The 16,301-nt window shown below is 46.1% G+C and overlaps 1 protein-coding gene across 1 annotated transcript in view; it reads right to left on the reverse strand.

The window, feature by feature from the left end:
- Window positions 1–275: 275 nt before the first annotated feature.
- Window positions 276–16,301, reverse strand: part of top3b (DNA topoisomerase III beta) — a 28,664-nt gene continuing 12,638 nt past the window's right edge. The window contains exons 9-18 of the mRNA XM_052460956.1: window positions 16,093–16,247; window positions 15,213–15,318; window positions 13,695–13,841; window positions 13,185–13,358; window positions 12,896–13,024; window positions 12,102–12,251; window positions 10,241–10,341; window positions 2,651–2,852; window positions 1,462–1,649; window positions 276–661 (exon numbers count right to left, since the gene is read on the reverse strand). Coding sequence (XP_052316916.1) covers window positions 383–661; window positions 1,462–1,649; window positions 2,651–2,852; window positions 10,241–10,341; window positions 12,102–12,251; window positions 12,896–13,024; window positions 13,185–13,358; window positions 13,695–13,841; window positions 15,213–15,318; window positions 16,093–16,247 — 1,631 coding nt within the window. The 3' untranslated portion in view covers window positions 276–382. The remainder of the gene's footprint in view (window positions 662–1,461; window positions 1,650–2,650; window positions 2,853–10,240; window positions 10,342–12,101; window positions 12,252–12,895; window positions 13,025–13,184; window positions 13,359–13,694; window positions 13,842–15,212; window positions 15,319–16,092; window positions 16,248–16,301) is intronic.

The raw sequence follows: 16,301 nt of genomic DNA on the forward strand, positions 1-16,301 counted from the left end.
GTCCCATTACACATCCTACCCTGTCCCATTACACATGCTGCCCTGTCCCAATACACATGCTGCCGTGTCCCATTACACATGCTGCCCTGTCCCATTACACATGCTACCATGTCCCAATACACACGGGGGGCGACATTGCTTTTGTCTAATTAACTGGGTCAATGGAAACCTGCCTACTGATGAAGATGTAGATGACATAGATCAGTGTTTCTCTCCCCAGGCGCAATCTGCTAAGACAGCTACAATAACAAAGACTCAGAAAACACAACGACCAATTTCTGTTTACAAAAAGGCATTTACTTTCCACATGATGCCATCATTTATTACAGATGCCATAACATCACATATTAACCCAGCTTCACATAATGACCCTGATCTACTGCTACACAAAGTACGCTGCCAAGGCAGCCATCTTGTCTTTAGGTTTCTTTTCCCTGCGCCCTCTGCCCCTGCCCCGCCCCCCACGCCGTGCACCCCCGCCGCGGGTCATGGAGGGGTGTCTCATGGTGGCGTGTTTGAGTTCAACCAGGTCCTGGAAGACTGGGTCGCAGAACACACAGCCGCTGTGCTGCGTCTCTCCGTCGGGCAGCGGGGAGCGCGTCTTGTTGAAGTCCACCGCTACCAGGGACGCTTCACATGCCTCACAGCTCTCCTGGGTTACCTAGGAGATGAGGGGGGGGGTGAACACAGCAAGAGGAGACGAGGGGTGGGGGAGGGAGGGGGGTGAACACAGCAAGAGGAGACGAGGGAGGGAGGGGTGAACACAGCAAGAGGAGACGAGGGAGGGAGGGGGTGAACACAGCAAGAGGAGACGAGGGGTGGGGGAGGGAGGGGGGTGAACACAGCAAGAGGAGACGAGGGAGGGAGGGGGGTGAACACAGCAAGAGGAGGGGAGGGAGGGGGGGTGAACACAGCAAGAGGAGGGGAGGGAGGGGGGTGAACACAGCAAGAGGAGGGGAGGGAGGGGGGTGAACACAGCAAGAGGAGACGAGGGGTGGGGAGGGAAGGGGGGAGTGAACACAGCAAGAGGAGACGAGGGGTGGGGATGGGGGGTAGTGAACACAGCAAGAGGAGGGGAGGGAGGGGGGGTGAACACAGCAAGAGGAGACGAGGGGTGGGGGTAGTGAACACAGCAATAGGGAAGAAAGAGAGAAAAGAGAGATAACTGTTATAAGGGGCGGCAGGTAGCCTATTGTGTTGGGACAGTAACCCAGTAACCCAGTAACCCGAATCCCCGAGCTGACAAGGTAAAAATCTGTCATCCTGCCACTAAACAAGGCAGTTAACCCCACTGTTCCTAGACCGTCATTGTAAAAAATAATTGATTCTTAACTGACATGCCCAGTTAAATAAAAGGATAAATAAATAATGGAATATAAATAAAATAAACACTGTGAAAAAATGCAAATGAGGTTTATGAGAATTAACAATGGAAACCACTAAAGTCCTCTTCCTGCCTACCTGCACCCTGTGTGCGTGTTCAAAGAAGTGCACCATCACGTTGCACCTGTTGCAAGCCATCTTCCACTTGGGGCCAGAGGTAGGGTCCAAAACCAGCACCCCGCCCTCACACTCCACACACTGACCAATACCCAGGGAGTTGAGACTGTGCTGGCAGGACGGGTGGGTGCACTCATTACATCCCATACCTGGGAGGGAGGGAGGTGAGAGATGGGGTGGGGTGGCATGGGGGAGAGAGAGATGAGGAGGGGAGGGGGAGAGAGAGATGAGGAGGGGAGGGGGAGAGAGAGATGAGGAGGGGAGGGGGAGAGAGAGATGAGGAGGGGAGGGGAGAGAGAGATGAGGAGGGGAGGGGAGAGAGAGATGAGGAGGGGAGGGGAGAGAGAGATGAGGAGGGGAGGGGGAGAGAGGAGGGGGTGGGAGGGAGGGAGGGAGGGAGGGAGGGAGGGAGGGAGGGAGGGAGGGAGGGAGGGAGGGAGGGAGGGAGGGAGGGGGAGAGAGATTGGGAGTGAGTGAGATAGGGAGGGGGAGAGAGAGATGAGGAGGGGAGGGGGAGAGAGAGATGAGGAGGGGAGGGGGAGAGAGGAGGGGAGGGAGGGAGGGAGGGAGGGAGGGAGGGAGGGAGGGAGGGAGGGAGGGAGGAGGAGGGGAGAGATTGGGAGTGAGTGAGATAGGGATGGGGAGAGAGATAGGGAGGGGAGAGAGAGATGAGGAGGGGAGGGGAGAGAGAGATGAGGAGGGGAGGGGGAGAGAGGAGGGGGAGGGAGGGAGGGAGGGAGATAAGGAGTGAGTGAGATAGGGAGGGGGAGGGGAGTGAGATAGGGAGTGAGTGAGATAGGGAGGGGGAGAGAGATAGGGAGGGGGAGAGAGATGAGGAGGGGAGGGGGAGAGAGAGATGAGGAGGGGGGGGAGAGAGGAGGGGAGGGAGGGAGGGAGGGAGGGAGGGAGGGAGGGAGGGAGGGAGGGAGGGAGGGAGGGAGGGAGGGAGGGAGGGAGGGAGGAGGGGAGAGAGATAAGGAGTGAGTGAGATAGGGAGGGGAGGGGAGTGAGATAGGGAGGGGAGGGGAGAGAGATAGGGAGGGGAGAGAAAACAACAAGGAAAAGTTGGAACATCAGTTTACTTCCTGAATTGAAATTGACCCCAAACTCTATAACGACCAATCACTCACCACCCACACACTCCCCTCACCTTTCTTCATGTCCCTGAAGGGGGGGTTGCTGAAGCAGTAGGGACAAAGGGGGTAGCTCTTTCCCCTGGATCCAGAGGTCCACAGCACCAGCTCAAACTCATCCAGTGGGCAGCGCAGCTCCTTGTACAGTTTGATGGCTCCGTTCTGAGGGAGGCTGTACGTCTCATCACACCCAGCACAGTGCAGCCGGCTGGGCTTGGCCTGGGAGAAACAATCCATCATTAGCCTGCAGTTTGCACTTCTGGGACAATTGGTTCCACTGTACCGTGTAAGTTATATCAAACACTCCTAAAGTAGACATACCAGGAAACTGACAACACACACACACACACACACACACACACACACACACACACACACACACACACACACACACACACACACGAATGCTCTAGCACTGATGCTCCATTCAGAGGGTGAATGGGCAAGACAACATATTTAAGTGTCCTGTGGAACGCTTTCGACAACTTTGAGTCCATGCCCAGACGAGCCCGTTCTGAGGGGAAAGGGGAGGGGGTCAATACTCAATATTGGGAACGGGCGGCAGGGTAGCCTAGTGGTTAGAGCGTTGGACTAGTAACCGGAAGGTTGCAAGTTCAAACCCCCGAGCAGACAAGGTACAAATCTGTCATTCTGCCCCTGAACAGGCAGTTAACCCACTGTTCCCAGGCCGTCATTGAAAATAAGAATTTGTTCTTAACTGACTTGCCTGGTTAAATAAAGGTTAAAAAAAAAAAGTTTTGTTCACTCAGTGTGAATAGAATGTCTTCTCTCTTTGGAAGACTTGAGGAACTCAATGAAATGCAAAACAAAAGGACACACACACACACAGCGACCGCACGGTTGTGTGTGCGTCCTTGTGTTGAGGTTAAGATGCTTTGAGATGGGACTGCACGCACACACAGTGACCGCGTCCCTTTCTAGGTTCTAATAGATGATGTGTTTTTCTAAGAGATTGTCAGTTTCTGACTGAAATAAGATTCCCTCAAGGCTGCTCTGATGTGCAAAATATTTCAAATCGACATTTTGTGATATGTAACTTTTATGGAGGACCAAAAGGCTCCTGAACAGCTTCTAACCCCAAGCCATAAGATTGCTGAACAATTAATAAAATGGCCACCGGATGACCCCCCACCCCCCCCCTTTAGTACACTGCTGCTACTCTGTTTATTATCTATGTACAGTCACTTTACCCCCACCTACATGTACATATCTACCTCAACTAACCTGTACTACTGTTTATTATCTATGTACAGTCACTTTACCCCTACCTACATGTACATATCTACCTCAACTAACCTGTACTACTGTTTATTATCTATGTACAGTCACTTTACCCCCACCTACATGTACACATGACCTCAACTAACCTGTACTACTGTTTATTATCTATGTACAGTCACTTTACCCCTACCTACATGTACATATCTACCTCAACTAACCTGTACTACTGTTTATTATCTATGTACAGTCACTTTACCCCCACCTACATGTACATATCTACCTCAACTAACCTGTACTATCTATGTACAGTCACTTTACCCCTACCTACATGTACATATCTACCTCAACTAACCTGTACTACTGTTTATTATCTATGTACAGTCACTTTACCCCTACCTACATGTACATAGTCACTTTACCCCCACCTACATGTACATATCTACCTCAACTAACCTGTACTACTGTTTATTATCTATGTACAGTCACTTTACCCCTACCTACATGTACATATCTACCTCAACTAACCTGTACTACTGTTTATTATCTATGTACAGTCACTTTACCCCCACCTACATGTACATATCTACCTCAACTAACCTGTACTACTGTTTATTATCTATGTACAGTCACTTTACCCCCACCTACATGTACATATCTACCTCAACTAACCTGTACTACTGTTTATTATCTATGTACAGTCACTTTACCCCCACCTACATGTACATATCTACCTCAACTAACCTGTACTACTGTTTATTATCTATGTACAGTCACTTTACCCCTACCTACATGTACATATCTACCTCAACTAACCTGTACTATCTATGTACAGTCACTTTACCCCTACCTACATGTACATATCTACCTCAACTAACCTGTACTATCTATGTACAGTCACTTTACCCCTACCTACATGTACATATCTACCTCAACTAACCTGTACTACTGTTTATCTATGTATAGTCACTTTACCCCTACCTACATGTACATATCTACCTCAACTAACCTGTACTATCTATGTACAGTCACTTTACCCCTACCTACATGTACATATCTACCTCAACTAACCTGTACTATCTATGTACAGTCACTTTACCCCTACCTACATGTACATATCTACCTCAACTAACCTGTACTACTGTTTATCTATGTATAGTCACTTTACCCCCACCTACATGTACATATCTACCTCAACTAACCTGTACTACTGTTTATTATCTATGTACAGTCACTTTACCCCTACCTACATGTACATATCTACCTCAACTAACCTGTACTATCTATGTACAGTCACTTTACCCCTACCTACATGTACATATCTACCTCAACTAACCTGTACTACTGTTTATTATCTATGTACAGTCACTTTACCCCCATCTACATGTACACATGACCTCAACTAACCTGTACCCCCGCACACTGACTCGGTACCGATACCCCCTGTATATAGCCTCCACATTGACTCTGTACCGACACCCCCTGTATATAGCCTCCACATTGACTCTGTACCGACACCCCCTGTATATAGCCTCCACACTGATTCTGTACCGGTACCCCCTGTATATAGCCTCCACACTGACTCTGTACCGGTACCCCCTGTATATAGCCTCCACATTGACTCTGTACCGGTACCCCCTGTATACAGCCTCCACATTGACTCTGTACCGACACCCCCTGTATATAGCCTCCACATTGACTCTGTACCGACACCCCCTGTATATAGCCTCCACATTGACTCTGTACCGACACCCCCTGTATATAGCCTCCACACTGACTCTGTACCGGTACCCCCTGTATATAGCCTCCACATTGACTCTGTACCGGTACCCCCTGTATACAGCCTCCACATTGACTCTGTACCGACACCCCTGTATATAGCCTCCACATTGACTCTGTACCGACACCCCTGTATATAGCCTCCACATTGACTCTGTACCGACACCCCCTGTATATAGCCTCCACATTGACTCTGTACCGACACCCCCTGTATATAGTCTCCACACTGACTCTGTACCGACACCCCTGTATATAGCCTCCACATTGACTCTGTACCGACACCCCCTGTATATAGCCTCCACATTGACTCTGTACCGACACCCCCTGTATATAGCCTCCACATTGACTCTGTACCGACACCCCCTGTATATAGTCTCCACACTGACTCTGTACCGACACCCCCTGTATATAGCCTCCACACTGACTCTGTACACGTGGGTCTTTCTGTCTCTCTCTCTGTCCTTCTCTGCCTCTACCCCTCTGTCTGTCTCCCCCGCTCTCCCCACGTCACTAGACCGGTACACGCCACTCTGGGGACACGTCGTCCCATAGCAACATGCAGACGCAATCAGACTAGAACATGAGAGGGACTACCTGGTCCAATGACAAAACACTCCTTCTTAGGTTTTCCAATTGCAAAACGTTTTGTAACAATGTCCCCTAATGAAGAACGCTGATGAATAATACATGCCTCTATGACTTCCTCAGTTGAAGTGGCTTATTTTCATTTTAATTTAAAAGCTCACTTTTCTGGTCCCTTTCCGCCGACCGAAGGCCGTAGCTCGGCCACCAAACCGGTAGAACGGGGTACGGAGGGTGGGGTGGGCTTAATGCTTGCTGGCCACGTGTCAGAGAGAGTCTAGTGCCTTCCCGTAGAGGAGAGTGGGATAAAGTTGAGCCATCCTTGTTTCTAAGAAACCACAAACAAAATGTATAATTTGACCAAATATTTAAGAAAGAGGTCATCTTTTCATGGAGTCTGTGAAGGAAGAAACCACATGGAAAAAGCGAGTTAAATTCCAAAAGAAACTGATTTTCACCAAGTCAAATGAATATATTGAGGTTTCATGATGCTTGTATCATCTAAACCAAAGTAGATCATTGTTTTATTGTTATACACACATCAGTCGGGGGCTCTATAACCTTCAACAGCATGAAAGTGAATCATTGTGGATGTGTGGGTTGAGCCAATCATTGCAAGGCCAACAGGGCCTAGGATATTAAGTAACAACAGGGCCTTGCCTACGTTAAGGGTTAAGTGCTTAAAAAAAGAAGCAAAGTGTTTGTTAGGGGTTAAAAGATGCTTAAAATTATTAAAAAGACAAAAAAGCGATTGTGTTGAATTGTGTTTTGAAAAAAAAAAATTAAAAAAGGTTTTAAAAAAGGTTGTGGTAATATTTCATTCAGTACAGAAATGTGTACGCAGCTCAACCTACCCTGTCCCGCAGCTCAACCTACCCTGTCCCGCAGCTCAACCTACCCTGTCCCGCAGCTCAACCTACCCTGTCCCGCAGCTCAACCTACCCTGTCCCGCAGCTCAACCTACCCTGTCCCGCAGCTCAACCTACCCTGTCCCGGGGTAACTGACCCATACCCTGTCCCGGGGTAACTGACCCATACCCTGTCCCGGGGTAACTGACCCATACCCTGTCCCGGGGTAACTGACCCATACCCTGTCCCGGGGTAACTGACCCATACCCTGTCCCGGGGTAACTGACCCATACCCTGTCCCGGGGTAACTGACCCATACCCTGTCCCGGGGTAACTGACCCATACCTTGTCCCGGGGTAACTGACCCATACCCTGTCCCGGGGTAACTGACCCATACCCTGTCCCGGGGTAACTGACCCATACCCTGTCCCGGGGTAACTGACCCATACCCTGTCCCGGGGTAACTGACCCATACCTTGTCCCGGGGTAACTGACCCATACCCTGTCCCGGGGTAACTGACCCATACCCTGTCCCGGGGTAACTGACCCATACCCTGTCCCGGGGTAACTTACCCATACCCTGTCACCAAATATGGTGGTGAGAGGAAGTCCAGTCGCGTGTATTGGGAGAGGATGGAACTCTGTAAAAACTGGACCAAGATTCACATTCTCATTGATTAAACATCTGATCTCAATAAATGTTTCTGTTCCCAAAACTAAAATCTGTAAGGAACACCGTGTTCTAAGTTTTATATAGAAGAGGGAAAAAAAATGTGTTGTTTAGAAGGAATGCTCGGTCAAATTGAGTTCACTTCACAGAGGAGGCAATCCCTAATGGATATATGTAAATACATGCTACGATGCGCCAATAGCATCTCGCTAGCTCTTACTTGGCATTGCCTACCCTCCTTTCCGCGTTCTGCCCACTATGCTTCATTTGCTTCTACTGTAAACATGACAGAGATGAACTATCTTGGTTAAAAAATATCTTTGCTGTTACCATCCCTGACCTAGCTTAGGGTTAATGAGACACCGGTAACCACTCGACTGGCTTAACTGCTGCTCTTTTATTTATTATTTCTTATCCATATTTTTTTTAACTGCATTGTTGGTTAGAGGCTCGTAAGTAAGCATTTGACTGTAAGGTCTACACCTGCTGACTGGCAGGCTCTCTGACTGACTGGATGACTGCCTGGATGACTGACTGGATGGCTGGCTGGCTCTCTAACTGACTGGATGGCTGGCTGGCTCTCTAACTGACTGGATGGCTGGCTGGCTCTCTAACTGACTGGATGGCTGGCTGGCTGGCTCTCTGACTGGATGGCTGGCTGGCTGGCTCTCTGACTGGATGGCTGGCTGGCTGGCTCATTGGCCGGATGGCTGGTCGACTGGCTCTCTGACCGGCTGGCCCTCTGGCCGGCTAGCTCTCTGGCTTGCTCTCCAGCTGGCCGGCAAGTTTGTGATGTTTTTCAATGAGGGGACAAACTCAATAGGGGGGGGGGGGCAACTTTTCCACATTTAGTGAAGGGGAGGTGGGTGATAGAGAGCAGGAGAGATGAGAGGGAAAAGAGGGAGAGAGAGTAGAGAGGTAGAGAGAAAGAGATGGAGAGAGAGACCTACTTTGGTGGCAGGATGTTTATGTTAAAGTCAAAAGGAAGTGTCTCCATGGTTGCACCGTTACAGAAAACCGCTAGTCTGTAGCAGCCCAAACCGTTCAAAACTAAATACCTATATTTTACCAGAGCTGCATTATTTCTTTCTAGCACAGGGGAACACACAACGTAATCACAGTAAGGAACTATGAAAATAGTTCACATAAACCATTTAGATCGATTGAAAAGGTTTGTCACGGAAATCTTCTTTACAGCGTCCTTTAAATCCTATGTATAATTATTAAAATAGATGATTAGCAGTATTGATCAGATGGTGATTAGCAGTATTGATCAGATGGTGATTAGCAGTATTGATCAGATGGTGATTAGCAGTATTGATCAGATGGTGATTAGCAGTATTGATCAGATGGTGATTAGCAGTATTGATCAGATGGTGATTAGCAGTATTGATCAGATGGTGATTAGCAGTATTGATCAGATGGTGATTGACAGTACTGATCAGATGGTGATTAGCAGTATTGATCAGATGGTGATTAGCAGTACTGATCAGATAGATGGTGATTAGCAGTATTGATCAGATGGTGATTAGCAGTATTGATCAGATGGTGATTAGCAGTATTGATCAGATGGTGATTAGCAGTATTGATCAGATGGTGATTAGCAGTATTGATCAGATGGTGATTAGCAGTATTGATCAGATGGTGATTAGCAGTATTGATCAGATGGTGATTGACAGTACTGATCAGATGGTGATTAGCAGTATTGATCAGATGGTGATTAGCAGTACTGATCAGATAGATGGTGATTGGCAGTATTGATCAGATGGTGATTAGCAGTACTGATCAGATAGATGGTGATTAGCAGTATTGATCAGATGGTGATTAGCAGTATTGATCAGATGGTGATTAGCAGTATTGATCAGATGGTGATTAGTAGTACTGATCAGATGGTGATTAGCAGTATTGATCAGATGGTGATTAGTAGTATTGATCAGATGGTGATTAGTAGTACTGATCAGATGGTGATTAGCAGTATTGATCAGATGGTGATTAGTAGTATTGATCAGATGGTGATTAGTAGTACTGATCAGATGGTGATTAGCAGTATTGATCAGATGGTGATTAGCAGTACAGATCAGATGGTGATTAGCAGTATTGATCAGAAGGTGATTAACAGTATTGATCAGATGGTGATTAGCAGTATTGATCAGATGGTGATTAGTAGTACTGATCAGATGGTGATTAGCAGTATTGATCAGATGGTGATTAGCAGTATTGATCAGAAGGTGATTAGTAGTACTGATCAGATGGTGATTAGCAGTATTGATCAGAAGGTGATTAGCAGTATTGATCAGAAGGTGATTAGTAGTACTGATCAGATGGTGATTAGCAGTATTGATCAGAAGGTGATTAGCAGTATTGATCAGAAGGTGATTAGTAGTACTGATCAGATGGTGATTAGCAGTATTGATCAGAAGGTGATTAGCAGTATTGATCAGATGGGGGTTGACCCAGTGACCTTTTGTTGTTGTTTTGTAACACTGACCTGAATGTACTTCATAAAGCGATGGCACTTGCCGCAGCGAGACAGGGGCTTGCCGGTGGCAGCGATGGGAGAGAACGTCACCTCCATGAGCTCGTCCATACCTACAGGACAGATACATGGGTAGTTTATGCCATCCATTAGCTAGTTCATACCTACAGGACAGATACATGGGTAGTTTACGCCATCCATTAGCTAGTCCATACCGACCTACCTATTGACTAAATTACAGTAGAGCATGGACTCTATTACAGTAGAGCATTGACTCTATTACAGTAGAGCATTGACTCTATTACAGTAGAGCATTGACTCTATTACAGTAGAGCATTGACTCTATTACAGTAGAGCATGGACTCTATTACAGTAGAGCATGGACTCTATTACAGTAGAGCATGGACTCTATTACAGTAGAGCATTGACTCTATTACAGTAGAGCATTGACTCTATTACAGTAGAGCATGGACTCTATTACAGTAGAGCATGGACTCTATTACAGTAGAGCATGGACTCTATTACAGTAGAGCATGGACTCTATTACAGTAGAGCATGGACTCTATTACAGTAGAGCATGGACTCTATTACAGTAGAGCATGGACTCTATTACAGTAGAGCATGGACTCTATTACAGTAGAGCATGGACTCTATTACAGTAGAGCATGGACTCTATTACAGTAGAGCATGGACTCTATTACAGTAGAGTATGGACTCTATTACAGTAGAGTATGGACTCTATTACAGTAGAGTATGGACTCTATTACAGTAGAGTATGGACTCTATTACAGTAGAGTATGGACTCTATTACAGTAGAGTATGGACTCTATTACAGTAGAGTATGGACTCTATTACAGTAGAGTATGGACTCTATTACAGTAGAGTATGGACTCTATTACAGTAGAGTATGGACTCTATTACAGTAGAGTATGGACTCTATTACAGTAGAGTATGGACTCTATTACAGTAGAGTATGGACTCTATTACAGTAGAGTATGGACTCTATTACAGTAGAGTATGGACTCTATTACAGTAGAGTATGGACTCTATTACAGTAGAGTATGGACTCTATTACAGTAGAGTATGGACTCTATTACAGTAGAGTATGGACTCTATTACAGTAGAGTATGGACTCTATTACAGTAGAGTATGGACTCTATTACAGTAGAGTATGGACTCTATAGAGTATGGACTCTATTACAGTAGTATGGACTCTATGGACTCTATTACAGTAGAGTATGGACTCTATTACAGTAGAGTATGGACTCTATTACAGTAGAGTATGGACTCTATTACAGTAGAGTATGGACTCTATTACAGTAGAGTATGGACTCTATTACAGTAGAGTATTGACTCTATTACAGTATTTGTGGTTGTTTTTCTTCGCTTTTCAATCACTATTCCCATCCGAGAGCACCTGTGGATTTTATGGGGATACCTGAAGCGCTCCTGCTAGTTCCTTTTCAAGTGGAACTTCCTGTTGAAGATGTCCAGTGTGTGTGTGTGTGTGTGTGTGTGTGTGTGTGTGTGTGTGTGTGTGTGTGTGTGTGTTGTACTCACTAGCGATGGTGTCAAAGAAGTAGTGGAACTTCCTCTTGAAGATGTCCAGTGTGTGTGTGTGTGTGTGTGTGTGTGTGTGTGTTGTACTCACTAGCGATGGTGTCAAAGAAGTAGTGGAACTTCCTCTTGAAGATGTCCAGTGTGTGTGTGTGTGTGTGTGTGTGTGTGTGTGTGTGTGTGTGTGTGTGTGTGTGTGTGTGGTACTCACTAGCGATGGTGTCAAAGAAGTAGTGGAACTTCCTCTTGAAGATGTCCAGTGTGTGAGTGTGTGTGTGTGTGTGTGTGTGTGTGTGTGTGTGAGTGTTGTACTCACTAGCGATGGTGTCAAAGAAGTAGTGGAACTTCCTCTTGAAGATGTCCAGTGTGTGTTGCAGAACCTGTTGGTAGTTGGCCTTGCCCTGAGCAATCAGGTTCAGCTGTTTCTCTACCGCACCACGGATGGTAGGCAGCACCAGCTCAGCATCTACACACACATTGCGGGGTAAATACACACACACATACAGAAACACATGGCCTAGAACATACATGAAAATATGTCCATTCTATCTTGTGCTAATGGCAAATATAGGGTTCACCTGCAAGTGTGATGAGTGTTAAAAGTTAGTACTGACCGGTCTTGAAGAATATGTGCATCAGGACGATGCTCTCTCTCTCTCACACACACACACACACACCTGTCTTGTAATATCCATGCACCAGGACGATGCCCACACACACACACACACACACGTCTTGTAATATCCATGCACCAGGACGATGCCCACACACACACCTGTCTTGTAATATCCATGCACCAGGACGATGCCCACACACACACACACCTGTCTTGTAATATCCATGCACCAGGACGATGCCCACACACACACACACACGTCTTGTAATATCCATGCACCAGGACGATGCCCACACACACACCTGTCTTGTAATATCCATGCACCAGGACGATGCCCACACACACACACCTGTCTTGTAATATCCATGCACCAGGACGATGCCCACACACACACACACACGTCTTGTAATATCCATGCACCAGGACGATGCCCACAGACACACCTGTCTTGTAATATCCATGCACCAGGACGATGCCCACACACACACACACACCTGTCTTGTAATATCCATGCACCAGGACGATGCCCAGGTTGGTGGGTTTGAGCTTGCGTCCGTTCTCCACCGTCACATAATTCCTCTGAGAGATGTTGTTGATATGAACCGGGATACTGGCGTCAGTACCTGGAGGGAGGGATGGGGACACACACAGTATTCCACCGTGAACTTAATCCTAGACAGACACCTGCGGTGATATAATATGAATCAAAAACCCACAGCCTCAACGCACACACACACACACACACACACACACACACACACACACACACACACACACACACACCTATGCCGTGTTTCTCCATCAGTGTGATGAGGTCGGCCTCAGTAAGGTAATCTGGAGGGCTGGTCTGCCTCTCCACTAGTTTAATCTCCTCCACAGTGAAGACATCTCCCCTCTCACACACTGGCATGGCCTCCTCTAGAGGGATACCCAGCCACGGCATCACCTCCGTAAAGCCTGTGCACCAGTCACAACAAACATTTAGACACCTATTAGCATTATAAATAAATAATACAATTTATAAAGCATTTCAACTATAGCTTAACATTTAGTATCATTTATAAAGATTTTAGACTACAGCTTATTAACATTTAGTATAATTTATGAAGCATTTAGAAGGATTTATTAATGTCTTATTCATGAAAACGGCAACACTAATTAGTTGGTTGAACTTTATTAGTCATGTGTATCAGAATTCATTTCTCAGCATAACAATATTAGGAAACAAGACCAGAGGACAACAACAACAACAACAACAGTAAACAACAACAGTAAACAACAACAGGACCTCACCAGGCGATATGAGTGTCTTCCCACTGCAGGAGAAACTCTCGGAGGCGATGGTGAAGGAGATGGTTGTCTGCAGGTACTTACAGTCCTGGCTCACCGTGGCGATGAAGTGACGCACGATGTACTCATACAGACGCCACCCGTCACTTCCTGTTGGGGAGACAGGCAGTGGGTGTGTTCATTAGGTACCAAACGGAAGAAAACAGACTGAAACAGGAAGGCACTACATGGATTATTAGAAAAACACTTTTTTCAATATGAAACACTCGTTTTCATTTTCCTTTTACAGATACAGGAAAACCCACCTCAATCTTCTGAAAAACCTGGGATGGTTTTTATTTTTAAGCGGGACAATTACACAATAGTTTTATGCTAGACACAACAGAATTGCTTTCCAAGAGGTTTTGAGTGTTCCTGAATGATCCATTCTCAGTCCTGACTTAAATTTGCTTGAAAATCAGAGACAAGGTTTGAATATTCCTGTCCATCAATAATCCCCAACCAAATTGACTGAGTTTGAGCAATTGTGACAGAAACTTTGGAAACATCCACCACGTACTAACTCTGGGGTACCAACATACACAATCAAGACAACTTAATTTATAATTAAAAAAAAAAAAACATTTTTTTTTTGGGGGGTAAAAAAAAAAAAATATATAATCTTTAACTGTACATGGACTGGTAAGGGAAAAAAATCTAATGTAATAATTTTTTTACATTTAATTTTAAGGCATCATGTAAAGACTGTGCAAGGTGTGTGAGAATGAAGGCAGCACAATGAGATGCCAGGGTCATGTTCATTAGGCTCCAAATGGAAGGAAACAAACAGGGATGGACTACCTCAACCAAATTGTCCAATATGAAATGCTCATTTCCGTTTCCGTTTTCTCCTCCAAGGACGTGCCCTAATGAACATGACCCTGGTGGAGACTGGAAAGTGATGGGAGGGAAGCTAACATAAGGAATTGAAGGACGGGAGGAGAAGACGTCAAAAGGAAAGATATGTAGATATAGCGGGGGGTAAAAATAAAAAAAAAATATATAATCTTTAACTGTACATGGACTGGTAAGGGAAAAAAATCTAATGTAATAATTTTTTTACATTTAATTTTAAGGCATCATGTAAAGACTGTGCAAGGTGTGTGAGAATGAAGGCAGCACAATGAGATGCCAGGGTCATGTTCATTAGGCTCCAAATGGAAGGAAACAAACAGGGATGGACTACCTCAACCAAATTGTCCAATATGAAATGCTCATTTCCGTTTCCGTTTTTCTCCTCCAAGGACGTGCCCTAATGAACATGACCCTGGTGGAGACTGGAAAGTGATGGGAGGGAAGCTAACATAAGGAATTGAAGGACGGGAGGAGAAGACGTCAAAAGGAAAGATATGTAGATATAGCGGGTGAAACATGACATGATACAAGGTAGCCTGGTTCCATGAATTGTTTGTGCTGGACTCGGCAATAGTGAGGAAACACAAGCAGATGTTACCAGGCTAGTTTCAAGGTGCCACTACCCACCTAGCTCTCCTTCGGAGGCAGCCCTCATGGGGGTGATGGGAGGGTGATCTCCTGCGTCAGCTCCTTTCCTGGGACGGTTCAGCCCCTCTGACAGCAGAGCCTTCACCTAGAGGGGGATAGACCACGTCAAGGCTGGTTATCATAGTCTCAACGTAGGCTTGCTGCTCTGGGATCAGTTTCACTGTATTGGCTGGTTTTCATAGCGTCTCAGCGTAGGCTTGCTGCTCTGGGATCAGTTTCACTGTATTGGCTGGTTTTCATTGAGTCTCAACGTAGGCTTGCTGCTCTGGGATCAGTTTCACTGTATTGGCTGGTTTTCATAGCGTCTCAGCGTAGGCTTGCTGCTCTGGGATCAGTTTCACTGTATTGGCTGGTTTTCATTGAGTCTCAACGTAGGCTTGCTGCTCTGGGATCAGTTTCACTGTATTTTGTCTTGGCACAATTTTTTGAAGGTAACTTCCAAATTATGTAATTCGGGGCAGTATGCAATAAACAATAACCTGAATTCATCACGTTACACATTAAATCAGTGTGAGTCCTTGTCTATTTGATAGGTTTGTCCTCTTGTTAGAGTATACATGTTTTATCTGTGTGTGTGTGTGTGTGTGTGTGTGTGTGTGTGTGTGTGTGTGTGTGTGTGTGTGTGTGTGTGTGTGTGCATGTGTGCGTGCGTGCGTACATGTCTTTGTATCGGTGTGTGAACTCCTCAGTCTCAGACTGCTTCCTGATTCTCCGCCAGTCTCCTAAAGTTCACACACTTTCTCCAGCCAATCTTACGCTTTTAGAATCTCCGACGCTGAGTTTGCAAGTGCACACTCCTGGAATAAGAGTTGGAGAAATAGTGGAAGCACACGCAGCTTCGGTGTCGCTCTGCTCTCACCTCCTGAGCCCAGAAGGGGTTGTTAGCCTGCTGTCTGAGTGTCCCCTTCAGGTCAAAGTTGTCGTGGTAGTGGTTGGTCTCAGTACGGGGGTAGCTGATATAACCCTGGGTGTACAGACGCTCTGCTATCTGCATGGTGTGCTGTGGACCCATTCCTAAAATGGAAGAAAACACAGCACTTTCAATTCACACTTCAGAGGAACAGTTGT

This window comes from Oncorhynchus keta, chromosome 14 (assembly GCF_023373465.1).
Source record: "Oncorhynchus keta strain PuntledgeMale-10-30-2019 chromosome 14, Oket_V2, whole genome shotgun sequence".
NCBI classification, from domain to species: Eukaryota; Metazoa; Chordata; class Actinopteri; order Salmoniformes; family Salmonidae; genus Oncorhynchus; species Oncorhynchus keta.